Source organism: Pan troglodytes, chromosome 15 (genome assembly GCF_028858775.2).
Source record: "Pan troglodytes isolate AG18354 chromosome 15, NHGRI_mPanTro3-v2.0_pri, whole genome shotgun sequence".
Classification (NCBI taxonomy): Eukaryota; Metazoa; Chordata; class Mammalia; order Primates; family Hominidae; genus Pan; species Pan troglodytes.
This window is the reverse complement of record NC_072413.2, coordinates 67297417-67311062: the sequence shown is the minus strand read 5'-3', so window position 1 is coordinate 67311062 and position 13646 is coordinate 67297417. Positions and strand designations below refer to the sequence as shown.

Here is a 13646-nt window from a genome sequence, read left to right as displayed (position 1 = left end):
AGATCCTCTAGACCCTGGGACTAGGTCAGCCATGGCTAGGGCTGCCCGTGAAAGGTCTCTAAGTGGAGCTATGTGGATGTAACCTCTTCTGCAGCACAGGCAGACAGGAGGGGACGCTGCCCAGGACTGGGTGAGAAGAACTTCTGAGGCCCAGAAACAGCCAGCAGACCTGGTGTTGGCCTTGCCGTGAAGCAGGAGTACCGTCTTACTTGGCTGCATGAGTGGTTTCTGGAGGCTGACAGTGCTGGCATTACAGGACAGCAAGGCCAAGGTCTGGGGCTCCCCCAGCCCTGTGTTCATCTCACCTTGCACAGGCCACCAAGCACCCTGGACTTCAGGCATGCATCTGTGAGTGGCAAGGAAGGTGCTAGAACCAGGCCCTCTCGCACCCTCACCTCACCTATACCCTTTGTGCTGTGGAGTAGCTGCTTCAGAAGTAAAAGCAACCTTGATCCAAGTCATTGTTGCTACCCTCAAGCCAGGACCAGACGGAGGCCCAGCCTAGCTCTGAGCACATAGCTGCAGGCACAGCCGTGGGTCAGCTCCAACAGCGCCCTGGCCATTCTGTGAGATGTCTGCACAGAGCACAGAAGAGGGGCCCAACCTAGCCCAGGTTGGGAAGGAGCCTTCCATGGAGGAGAGGACAGTGAGCCAAGTGTCCTCGAAGTGAGCCAAGTAGCTCAAAGGGTAGGTGGGGCGGAGGAGGTGCGTTTAGGCAGAGGAAACAGCATGTGTGAAAGCAAGGAAGGAAGGAGGGAGGAATCTGGGACTGCAGGACCATCAAGTGCTGGGGGAAAGGTGGGTAAGGCCAGGTCATGGGGAGGGGGGGGTGGTGCTTCAGCATCAGGAACTCAGACTGTTCCTGCAGGTGATGGCAGGAAGAGGAAAGACTGGAGATGGTGACTTTCACGCTCTAGACAGAACACACAAGGGCCTAGACCCAGAGAGGGGCTAATGCCTTGCTTAAGGCCGGTCACGCACACTGAGCTGGGATGAGAGTGGAGGCTTCCTTGGTCCTGGTCTAAGGCCCCTCTCTCCTCACCATCCTGGGAGAACTAAGAACAAGACTAGGAAGCATTTCTGGGAGTTGCTGAGGAGGTGGAGCTGTGGTGCAGGAAAGGGAGGTCAATGGGGTGGGCCACAGCACCCCACTGTTTGCAATGTGCAGGGCTGTGACTCTCTCCACTTTAGGCACCACCAGTAAGGCCCCAAGAGCGCCTGGCTCACCTACCGCCACGGACCTCCTTTGGTCCCCTCCCAGGTCACTTTTGCTGGGGCGCCAGACTGAAGTGCCTTGGGGCCTCCTTGGCCCCAGCGGAGCGGTTTCCTTGGTCTTGGCAGGGCCTCAGTAGGTCAGGTAAACAAGCAACAGAGGGTGAGGGTTTTTGAATGTCTAAATCACTGGACACAGTCTGAGGAAATCATCCTCATTTCTTAGATACATGTAAAAGACAAACTAAACAATGTTGGCCTTTTCTCAGCCTTTCTTCCTCTACTGACACGATGGAGGCCGTACCTGTAATGGCGGGTGTCCCGGATGGGCCGGTCCGGGCTCAGCTTGTCACTCTCCAGCTGGTTGAAGGCATGCTGTCTGTAGGGGTCCTCTCCAGCCTTCAGCTGCTTGGCCGACAGGTAGGCCTTCTCATCAAAGCCTTTCGAGGGAGTTCCTGTCACCTGAGATGAAGGTCAGCATCAGAGAGGACCACAGGCAGGAGGACCCCACCGCATGGCGAGTGCTCAGCACACACCAGGCGGGAGCCAGCCACGTGGCCTCATTTGTGCCTTACGCCAACTCTATGAGGAGGAGACCATTATCTCCCCCATTGTACAGAAGAGAAAACTGAGGCTCAAGAGGGTTTCTTTTTTTTTCTTTTTTTTGACACAGGGTCTCATTCTGTCACCCAGGCTGGAGTGCAGATCTTGGCTCACTGCAACCTCTGCCTCCCAGGTTCAAGCGATTCTCCCGTCTCAGCCTCCCAAGTAGCTGAGATTACAGGTGCGCACCACCACGCCTAGCTAATTTTCATAGTTTTGGTAGAGGTGGAGTTTCGTGGTGTTGTCTAGGCTGGCCTTGAACTCCTGACCTCAAGTGATCCACCCACCTCAGCCTCCCAAAGTGCTGGGATTACAGGCATGCGCCACCGCGCCCGGCCATCAAGAGGCTTTTTAAAAAGCATCCAGGGTCAGAGCTAGTAAGTCACAAGGTCTGGATTTAAACTGGTCATTCCGACTCCAAAGCCCATGCTCTTAACCAATGTTCTTTGCGGGATATGGGGAGGGTGAGTCCTGGAGTGCACCAGACCTCTAAGGCAAGGTGTCCTGAGGGGACTACAAACCAGAATGGACGCTGCCAAGCGCCTGCAGATTGACAGTCTCCTAGGCAGAAACTTGGGCCTAGCCCTGGCCTAGGCATTATATGAGGCACCCGATCAGTAAAACACCAGGGCTTGGACAATCTGCTGCATAAAGAACTACCTGTAAGGACAGCAAACCCCTGCAGGCTGATGCCAGAGCTACCAGAACTCAAGTGCTCAAACAGTGATGCATCTTCTCTGGGACTTTTGCTTGCTCCTGAAATGGTCCCTGTAAGATCCATTGGTCCCCAGGCACTAAGTGCTGGGCAGTGATGGATGGCAGATGCCATTGCCCATCCCATTCCTTCATGGCCACACCCTACCCTGTGCTCCCAGAGTCTCCAGCAACAGACACTGGGGAAGGACACATCTGAAATTAACAGATGGATGCAAGCACCCTGACATCTCATTACTTGAACCAAACTGCTGGCTGGATGTTCTCCAGAGTGCCATGAAATATCATCAACTGTGGGTACATCCCAACTCCAACTTTCCGCACAACCATCAGCCCTGGGCTGAAGCTGGGGCCCCAGAGGAAGCAGAAAGGAGGGTGAGAATTGCCCACTCACAAAACTCTTGCATGAGGATGCTATCACAGGCCTAGTCCTAGAGGGATGGTCCCAGCAAGGCAGCTAGACCTGTGGGGAGTGGATCGCTGTGTGGAATGACACTGGGACTGTCACCAGCAGCTCAGGGCCTCTATGTTCCCCTGAGAGCCTAGCCCCCGACCTCACTGGACAGGCATGCCCAGGGTCCGGGGAGCTCTGATCTCCTGAACTGCTGCCACTCTGTAGCGATGCTACCTTCTAGGGTTGCCTCCTGTCCTAGGAGCCAGTTGGAGGTTCCCTGAGGGCAGAACAGTGAGGGAGATGTCCTCGTGTCCACTGGGCCCACCCCATGCTAGACACAGATGCTCATGATGGTAACACTGCTGTGGCTGCTGTGTGGAACACTGAGGTGGTGCCATGCCAGAGACTGAACAGATGTGGCGGAGCCCCCAGTGAACTCAAAATCCATTTCAGGAAAGACGGAAGATGGAAGGAAGGAAGGAGGGAGAGAGGGAGAAAAGGAATGTTCTGGCTTGGGCCCTGGATCGCCAGAAGGATCCAAGCCATCCAACTCTGAAAGGGAGAGTGATTCTTTTTGTCCTTCCCACCTGGGAGAGCGATGGATGCCCTCTTAGCTCTAGGTCAGGGAAATGGAACGGAGCCTCCAGTTGATGGCAAAGGAGCTAAAATTAAAGACAAACTGCAGAGGGATGATTTGCTGAAGCTCCCAAAGGGAGAGTGTGCACTTCATTATCCTCCAGGTCAGCTGTGGGAAATAGCCATGTTTGTTTATTTAGGACTTACGGCCACTCTGTGGGCTCAGGAAACCTCTGAGTCCTCATCCCACACTCATTCATTGCCCAGTGAACATTGACTGACAGTCACCCATCTACCAGGCACTGGGGCACCCTTCTGAATCACCTAAACATGCATTCATTTGTTTATGAATGCTTGCATTCACTCATCCATTCATGCATGCATTCATTCAACAAAGCTCCACCAAGCGCCTCCTATGTGCCAGGAAGCAGAAGTAAGGTTTCTGAGATAGTTCCCCCTGCCCCAGCCTGCTGCCTTCCCCACTTCATTCAAGGCTTCCTCAGGGCCATGGAGACTGTTGTGGAAGAATGTCTGCTCAGGCCCAGGCTCTCTAGAGAGGTTCCTCCCAAGGCCTCGAAATTGAGTTACACATCCTCAAAGATGCTTTTGGGAAAAGTAAAGTCTGCTGTTCCCTTCCACAAGCCATATTCTCTGGGTGGTCCAACCCCGCTCCAGGTGGTATCAGGGTTTGGGGTTTGACTCTTCACCTGTGAGACAGGTGTCATGGAAACAATAGGCCCAGAGGCCTTAGCTCTCCTTTCAGGATGACCCTGCTGTTCCTTGGGGTTGGAGCTGAAATGTCAGTTGGCCCTGAGCCAGTGAAGTGAAGGGGATCCTGAGGAAGGGTAGGTTGTGGCTCCTGGCCACAATTCCATGACCTCTGAAGGGCTTTCACTTCCTCTCTCCTCAGCTCTCTCTGGCCTCGCCCCGGTCACCACCCAGAGCTGTTCTACTTCCGATATGTAACCCCAGTTCCAATGCCCAGATCATAATCATTTCCTTCCAGCTCTTGAACTCCTCCTTTTGCCTTTAGCCCCATTCTTTGATCTTGAGACTTCAGGTCTTTGAATGTCCCATGGGTGCCCCTAACTTGGCATCTCAAAACAAATTCCCCACTTATCCCAAAGCTGCTGCTTCTCCTGCATTCCCTGTTGCAGAGATGAGCAGTTCCACCCAAGTCATGAATTCACAAAATCGTCTTTGATGCCCTCCCATGCTCCATAGCCTGATTCAATGTCTGCCCTGTGTATTCATAGGCAGTGTACTTAACAACACTGGTATTAACTCAGCAAATACTGAGTGAAAACCTACTATGTACATACACTGGGTAAGAGGCTGGGAATGTGGAAATAAACAAAAGGCAACATAACCCCTAGAACAGGAATCCAAGCATCTGGTCCCTTTCATGCCCCATCCCATGCCAGGCTTGGCCATGGAGGATCAGAAAGAAGAAACCTCCAACCCCAAGCTCAGAGCGGAGCTGGAGAACTGACCACAGAACCTCACCCCACCCTGACTCCCACTGGAGCAGGAGTCTGCAGATGTCGTGTGACCAGTGGATGCTGTTTCCCTCCTCCCCTCTTCTAAAGGGGAACTGTGCTGCTGCTAGCCTGCATTCCATCCATGTTGCTCACTAAGTGTATTGGCGAGGGAGTAAATGCATCATTTGGCACTTGGCTGCAGGACCATGAGGAGCTATATCTGGACCAGCTCAAGAGACTGGAGATCCTGGGCTTGGAGCCACTAGATGGGACTAGCTTGGCTGCCCTCTCTGGAGGGGGTAGTGAAAGTATTTTGGGTTGTTGGTGGAATTCTTATGTCAAGCAGGGGCACGTGTCACATGACACTGACATTTGTGCTTTACTTCTCTTTCTTTTCCACTAGATGGTGAGCTCTTCCTCATGGGGCTCCCTGCACCTGGCACACAGTAGGTACTCAACAGGTGGTTGCTGAATCAAGGAATAGATAAGTAAATGAATAAATACCTAAATATTGTCCCTGCTCTCAAAGGACCTATAATCAAATGGAGAGAAAAAAGCAAACAAATGGGACCCTGTGATACATCACGTGACCTTCAGTGCCCCCCCCCCCCCCCCACAGACTACAAGCCCCCAAGCTCACAATGGCCTGAGGTGCTCTCTGGGCAGGTGTCACCTTGCTGAACTTGCTTCCACTGCTGCCCCTTACTCGCTCTGCTCCAGCCACACTCTCTTTCTGTGGAAGGCTCCTCTGTGTAGGGCCTGCAGGGCCCTGCTCAAACCTCCTGCAGGACGCTGCTCAAACCTCACCTCCTCTGTGAGCCTTCCCCAACCACCACATGTAACTCTGTGACCCCAACCCGACCCTCTCATTCCCTGCCCTCCTGCAGTGTTTTGCTTCTCCTATGGCACTCATTGCAATCTCACAGTCTATATGTGCTTTACTTATTTATTTTAGGGTTTTGGCTACCTCTCCCCACAAGATTATAAGCTTCACCAGGGCAGGGGTTTTCTGTTTTGTCTAATGCTGAATCCCAAAGCCCAGAGCAGAACCTTGGTGATTGTAGACACTCAAAAACAATAGCTACTGAATACATGTGTAATCTCAAGCCTCTCCTTCCTCCTTTCCCCACCATCCCTGCACCCTTGGCCAAATACAACACTTGAGACTGAGGTGGACCAAGCTGGCGTATGGTAGTTTGCCTGTCTTGGAGATCTTCTTCCCCACTCATAGGCTCCTGGCAGGACTGTCATTCACTTTCCCCTGTCCCACCAACACCCCAAGCACCACCACAAGGGTGAGCACAAGACCCTGGCTAGGCCAATCTCATTACTGCACCTCTAGACACAGTGATTGGCTCAGGAATGGTCATTTGATTTGATCTGGGCCAATCAGAATCTTCCCTGAGACTTTTCTGTACAATGAACTTTTTTTTTTTGCCAGCACTGCCAAGCGTGCAAAATGAGAATCTTCTTGTCCATCACATGGAGAAACCTTGTCTGAAAAATGAACCAAGAAGAAACAATCAGAACCAAGAGATGTAAAGTATCTATCTACCTACCTACCTACCTACATATTTTTTTTAAAAAAAACTGATTTGAGTTGGGTGTTCTTCTCTAGTGACCAAAAGTTCAGAGATATCAGTCCTGCAGTTCTTCCAATAAATAGAAAATCATTCTCCACAAGTAAAAAACAAAGTCAAACCCAAAACCCAACAAGTGAGTCACTGACAACAATGACAGTCACTGGTGTCAACGCTCCATTCCAAAATATCAGGCCCGTCTTTGGGATTTGGCCAGTGGCTTAAGTCTAGAGTTGGGTGGGGCATTCCCAGCCTTCCCCAGCAGGCAGGGCGGTGTTCAGGCTTTGAGACTGGGGGTTCCATCTGGACCATGGCTCCAAAGCGCTGGTGTTGCCATGGTGAGGAAGGAAGGTTGAGGAGATGGTGAGTGACAGGCTGACGAGCCTCCCACATCCTTCCAGCCTCCCGCTGAGAGTTCTTGGCTGATGTTTAGACAGTTGCCTCCCTCCCCAGTCTTTGTACTTTTAGGGAGTGCCAAATCCAGCACTTCTGTGTCCAATAGGTCAATCACATCTGAAATGGTTTAAGTTGAAATAATGACTTTTTTCTATAAAATGGGAAGAATTACTGTCTCACCTTGGACAGCTTTATTTTCAGTCTATCATTTCGATTAGACCTTGAAACTTCCCTAACTTGCTTCAGTTTTTTTTTCCAGCTAGATTTGCTTATTGCTTCCTGCTAAATTTAGGAAACAAACAGCAAAGAAGAAGGTTTAAAATAAGAAAGGAAAATATTTTCCATGTCATTTTCATCAAAAACAGTTCAGTCCAAATCTCCAAGCCTTGTAAACTTTCTTTTAAAACATACACATACCCCTAAATTTTAGATTTAAACAGCTCTGACTCATTTTAAATAATTGTTGCCCAATTTTCTTTTACTGCCAGTAAAACAGGTACCTGCTGGGTTTACCTTTCACTAAATTTCAATGAAACTGCAAGTAAAAAGGCTCTGGCCCTATTTTATGGATGGCCCTTGACTTTTTTCCTGAGTCTGCTATAAACCAAAAACACCTGGTGAATAAAATATGATTTCCAACCACTCCCCACTCCCCTGGGAGTAAAATCTTACCTGATTCTCTGCCCCAAGTTGAAAGACTGCCATTCATTATGAGAGCTGGGAAGCTAAGCACATAATTCGACATCTCTGAGCTCAAGGTCTCAGGTTCCAACTCTTCCAAATGAAAAGGAGGGTTCCACAGGGCCTCCCTGAGCCTGCCTCAGGAAGTAGCCAACCCCACTGGGCTGCCAGTGGTCTCATCCAACCAGACAAGGTGCTGCAGGTTGCACAGGGCCAGGAACCTCAGGTTGGGTACAGGGGAGGCCTGAGTGGAGTATCAAGGGTCCCTCAGGAGTCTGCTCCAGACATGTCCCCATCTTCTGCTGCACATTGCCTCAAAACTGGCAATTATAGAAGTGACTGGCCAGGGCTTTGAACTCTCATGGCCCTGGTATAGAATGGCAGTTCTTACTGCTCTCTGGCCTTGGAAAGTCACTTCCCTTTCTGAACATGTTTCTTCTTCATCTGGAAAATGGAAATTATCAAGAATGCAATGTATATAATGTGCTTTGCACAGTGCCTGGCACATAAATTGTGATTATTATTATTAACTAACGAATTGTTATTAACTATTATTATATTACATTGTCTGCCTTTTTATCAGTAGTTCTCAACCTTGGCCACACATTAGAATCATGTGGGAAGATGGCAAAAAGCCTGATGTACAGGCCATACCCAAGACCAACTAAACCAGAATCTCTGGAGGTGGGACAAAAGCATCAGATGTTTTTAAAGCTCTCCAGGCAGTTCCAATGTGCTACCAAGTTGAGAGCCGCTGCTTTGTACAAACTCATGATGGTGAGGGGCTAATCATGGGATCTTGGAACTACGAGGGACCTTAAAGGCTGTCTCCTCTGACCCCGTTCCCAGGAAGGCTAACCGCGAGTCTGGTTTTTGGCCTCTATTTGTATTGACCAGGAACTTCATCATCAGCAGAGCCAACTGAAACTCAGCTAGAGCCACCATGGTTACTATGGAAATCCACTACCTTGCAACACTTCTGTCCCACAGGCCTGGGAGGCCCTAGTTTAATTACATATCCGGAACACGAGATAGGAGCTGCCTGGGGAAACCCACCTAAGGCCTCCAGTTAGATTTCCCAACACATCCTAATGACTCCTCCAGGGGTACTGATGACTGCACAGCTTTCCAACACTACTGGTTTCACTGAGAAAGAGTTCCTGTGGCCTTATGAGTGCTTGTGGTTCCAGTGATCTCACCAAGAAAGTGGAGGGAGGCCCACTGCTTATTCCCCTAGGGATCTGAGCCACCCAGGGTCCTCTACCTAAGGCTGGGCCAAGGCATCAGGCCCGCCATTCCAGGCAGTCTCTGCTCAGACCCGAGGGTCCTCTCCAGGTCCACCAGGCTCCCCAGGTCTCCATTTCCCACCCTTTGCCCAGCCCAGAGGCCATCTGGGGATGGAGGGAGTGTGAGACTGGTCCATGCCAGAGATATGTGATGCTCGGCTTGCATCTGCTTATCAGTTTCGCTAGTGCAAATCAAGCATCCCTGAGTCTGTGAAGGGTACAAAAGCCCCACCTGATCCTTCCAGCCACAGCTGCTGTAGCCCAGGGTATCGGGGGAAGACTGGGCATCTTCAACAGGAATGAGCTGATGCTGACGGCTCATTGAGGGTCTACTGTGCACTGGGTGCTATGCCAAGGGCTTATTTCTATCTCCAAACGCTCCTCTTATTCTTATTTTACAGAGGTGGAAACTGAGGCCTAGAGAGGTACAATAGTATGCCCAAGGTCACATAGCTGCTGAGTGGCTTAGCCGGGACCAAAATTGAGGCTGTCTGGCCACAGAGCCTAAGCACAAAGCTTTCTCTGTGTGCCTTCAGACCAGCTTGTGGCTCAGATGTCCTTGGCATCCCCTCTTGCCAATTCTGAGTCCTCAGCTCCAAAGCAGGCTGGCCTCTGGTGCCCGGCACACAGCTGGGTCCTGACAAGCTCAGGCTGGAGGTCGCTTCCTTCCTTGGCTCAAGGATCAGGGCATCAGCTCGTGGCTCAGATAGGGACTTGCCCAGTGCTGTCACTTCTTGGCCTGGACATGCGCTTCTTGACTATGGCTCAAAAGAACATGGAAAAACAGAAAAATACAAGAGTTTGTGTACTCAGACCAAATCAGCACACCACCAGATTTCCTGGGTCCTCTCAGCCAGCGACACCCTCAAGGTCCTGATGACCCTCAGCAGCAGTCACACCTAACGGGAGACAAAGTCGTTCTTGCTCAGGGTACCAGTCCCCCAAACAACCTGGTCCTGCTCTATGGCTGAGGAAAAGGACATGAGCAGGATGAACTGCTGAGACAGGACAACCTGAAGGCAACTGAGGCCCCAAGAAACACCCTCTGGACTAACATGGGGTCCAGGTCGGTGCCACTTCTGCTGTAGTCACAAGCGCAAAGCGTCAAGGTCTGCAAGCCATCATTGTACTTCAGGTATTTCACAGTCAGTATCTATCGAACACGGACTGATCACACTTAATTAAAAAAAAATTTTTTTTTAGAGATAGGGTCTTGCTCTGTTGCCCAGCCTAGAGTGCAGTGGCATGATTCTAGCTCACTGCAGCCTCAAACTCCTAGGCTCAAGTGATCCTCCCACCTCAGTCTCCCGAGTAGCTGGGACTATATATATTAGACAGATAGATAGATATAGATAGATAGATAGATAGATAGATAGACAGACAGACAGATAGATAGATAGATTTTTTTTTTTTTTTTTTTAGAAACAGGATCTTGCTATGTTACCCTAGGCGGGTCTCAAATTCCTGGCCTCAAGCCATCCTCCTGCCTTGGCCTCCCAAAGTGCCGGGATTATAGGTGTGAGCCACCACCCCTGCCCCAACATATTAAGGGGGAAAAAAAAGCAATAATGGGCCGTATAACATATAGAACACTTATAGTGTGACTATTGCAAAGATGGTGACAGCCTTCTGCCCCACCAACTGAGGTCGGGACCAGCGGGCCAGGATCCAATTCAACACATTAGAACTCAGCAAGCCTTTGATTGCCAGCTGGGCATGTCGGTTTATAACACTTTTCAGAAGAGAGAGCCAAAAACAGAGTAGTGGCTGATATGGCACATTATTGGCACTGTGGGTCAAATTTAGAAACACATTACCTGTGGTTTGTGACTAGTAATTAATCGGTTAGGCTATACTCTCACAATAATGTCCACCAATAGGACAGAGCATGACAAAGGCAGATTTTTTTGAATCAGATTAAACGTAAGGAAAAGGGAGAGAGGAAGGAGAACTTGGGAAAAATCAGCCTGCCTCTTGTGTGACTTTCTTTGAGGCTCTGCTGTGGTTCGAATATGTCCCCTCCAAAATTCCTGTTGAAACTTAATCCCCATTGTGGTGGTATTAAGAAGTAAGGTCTTTTGGGAAGTGATTAAGTCAGAAAGGCTCTGCCCTCATGAATGGATTAATGCCTTTATAAAAGAGGCTTCAGAGAGAGTTCACACCTTTACGCCCTTTCACCTTCTGCCATACGAGGACACAGCATTTGTCCCCTCTGGAATACACAGCAACAAGGTACCATCTTGGAAACAGAGAGAGCAGCCTTCATCAGACACCAAACCTGCTGGTGCCTTGATCTTGGGTTTCCAGGCTCTGAAACTGTGAGAAATCAATTTCTGTTGTTTATAAGCCACCCTGGCTGTGATATTCTGTTACAGCAGCACAAAGACAGGATCACTGCTGGAGCAGGTGTGACCTGTCCCCTCAATAGGACCATGCCCCTGGACTGCCTCTACCCCTGTAGCCCGCATTTTATCAAGGCACAAAGTAGCCATAAATTTTGGAAAGAGGGATAATACCATTTTTTAAAATTTTATTTATTTATTGAGCTGGGGTCTCATTCTGTCACCTGGCTGGAGTGCAGTGGTGCCATCATAGCTCACCGCAGCCTCAACCTCCTGGGCTCAAGTGATCCTCCTGCCTCAGCCTCCCAAAGTCTTGAGGTTACAGGTGTGAGCCACCGCACCCAGCCCTAATTTTTTTTAGACAGAAAAAACCCTTTTGATTACTTCTGGGATGCCATAAAGGCAGTTTTATTCCATCAGAAAACAGAGACACAAATGTTCTGATCATAGCATATTTTAGATGCATGTACAGGGATCAATGGAAATGTGGCATTTGTTGCAGTTTTGCACAGTACACTGAACCATACATTGTTAGTAAAAACAACACAGTTTCATGTATTGTAATGTGATAGAAATAAACCACTGATTAGGTATATTTGTCCATGTTTCCCTTTACGGCCACCCACCCTGTAGTTAAACAGACCTTAAAGGGAAGACACAGCTCATGCTTGGAAAAGATTCAGTGATGTAAAGACATACATTCTCCTTGACTTAATCTATGAATTTAATGCAACTCTGATCAAATAACAGCTGTGTTGGGGGAAGGGAGATTCAGCTGGAAGAGTTTAAACATGAGAGAACAATCAGAGAAAATTTGAAAAAAAACTACCTACCAGGTTTTAAGATATACCATAAGACTACAGATGCTATTCATATAATAGTATCCTATATCTATAGGATATAGATCTATATCCTATATAGTAGAATACTACTATACTAGTAGTACCTGTAGTCTTATAGTATGTCTTACTATAAACAGATCAATAGAGGAGAGATCAGAAATAGACCCAAATACATGTGGAGGATTGGCATAAGATACACTTGTACTTCAAATGGCAGTGGGGAGGGAGAGCTATGCCATTCAGTGAATGATGTTAGGAAAAGTGACTAGGCAATGTGGAAATCAATAAAGCTGGACTAATTTCTTCGACCAAAATAAATTTCAGGTAGCTCAAATATTTAAACTGAAAAAGAAACTTAAAAGTATAAAGAAAAAAATTGGTCACTTTTCATTTATTTTCAATCTTGGCCATAAAGCCCATATGTCATAAAAGAAAACACTATACAAAGACTTAACATTTTTATATGTCAAAAATGTCATAAAGTCAAAATACAAACATCACGTTGGGAAAAAATATTAAATAAAAATATGACAAAGAACTAACTTCTGTAATACACAAAGAGCTCTTATTAATCAATAAGAAATGAACCAATATTTAAAAAGGAATATAAGCTTAAAGGATTTGAAGTAGTTCATAGAAAGATGAAATGTGTGGCTGGCTAGTGGCTCATGCCCATAATCCCAGCACTTTGGGAGGCCAAGGCAGGAGGATCACTTGAGGCCAGGAGTTCAAGACCAGTCTGGGCAACACAGCAAGACCTCATCTCTACAAACACACAAAAAAATAATAAAAATAATCCAGGTATGATGGTGCGTGCTGTAGTCCCAGCTACTCAGGAGATTGAAGCAGGAGGATCACTGGAGCCCAGGAATTCAAGGCTGCAATAAGTTATGATCGTACCACTGCACTCCAGCTTGGGTGACAGAGTGAGACCCTGTCTCAAAAAAAAAAAAAAAAAAAGAAGAAGGAAAAGAAAGGAAGAAAGAAAGAAAGATGAAACGTAGGTGGCACATCTCAAGAGGTCATGAAAGCTTTGTGCCCCTTTCCCCATATCTTGCCTTATGCATTTCTTCCATCTGGCTTTTCCTGAGTTATATCCTTTTATAATAAATATAAGTACATGTTAAAAAAGGAAAAATAAAATAAAAATAAAATGCAAATGGCCATTAATAAATGAAAAGATGTTCAACTTCATTAATGACTAAATAAAAATGCAAATTAAAGCAAGATCTATCTGGTTGATTCTGCCAGTAATAAAAAATTACAGAAAACAAAAGTCAAAAACTAAAATGAGACATAATGTCTTGCTAATTCATCTGGCAAAGTTCAAGAATAATTATTAATTCTCAGTATTTTGACAGTTTGAAGAAATAGAAACTTTTATACATTGGTGAATGATACATTGGTATAACCATGACAGAAGGCTATTTGTCAACATCAGTGTTTAAAAATCTTACTCTTTGACTTAGCAGAAGTTTCATTTCTAGGTAAAAATACACTTGATTTCCTGAGACAATTACAGTGTACATTCCTGTGCTC

General features: G+C 47.7%; 1 protein-coding gene across 3 annotated transcripts in view; it reads right to left on the bottom strand.

Moving 5' to 3' along the window:
- GALNT16 (polypeptide N-acetylgalactosaminyltransferase 16) overlaps window positions 1-13646 on the bottom strand; it is a 94799-nt gene that overhangs the window by 32054 nt on the left and 49099 nt on the right. For all 3 annotated transcript variants that reach the window (XM_522885.8, XM_009428019.4, XM_063793616.1), the window contains exon 3: window positions 1517-1674. In XM_522885.8, coding sequence (XP_522885.5) covers window positions 1517-1674 — 158 coding nt within the window. The remainder of the gene's footprint in view (window positions 1-1516; window positions 1675-13646) is intronic.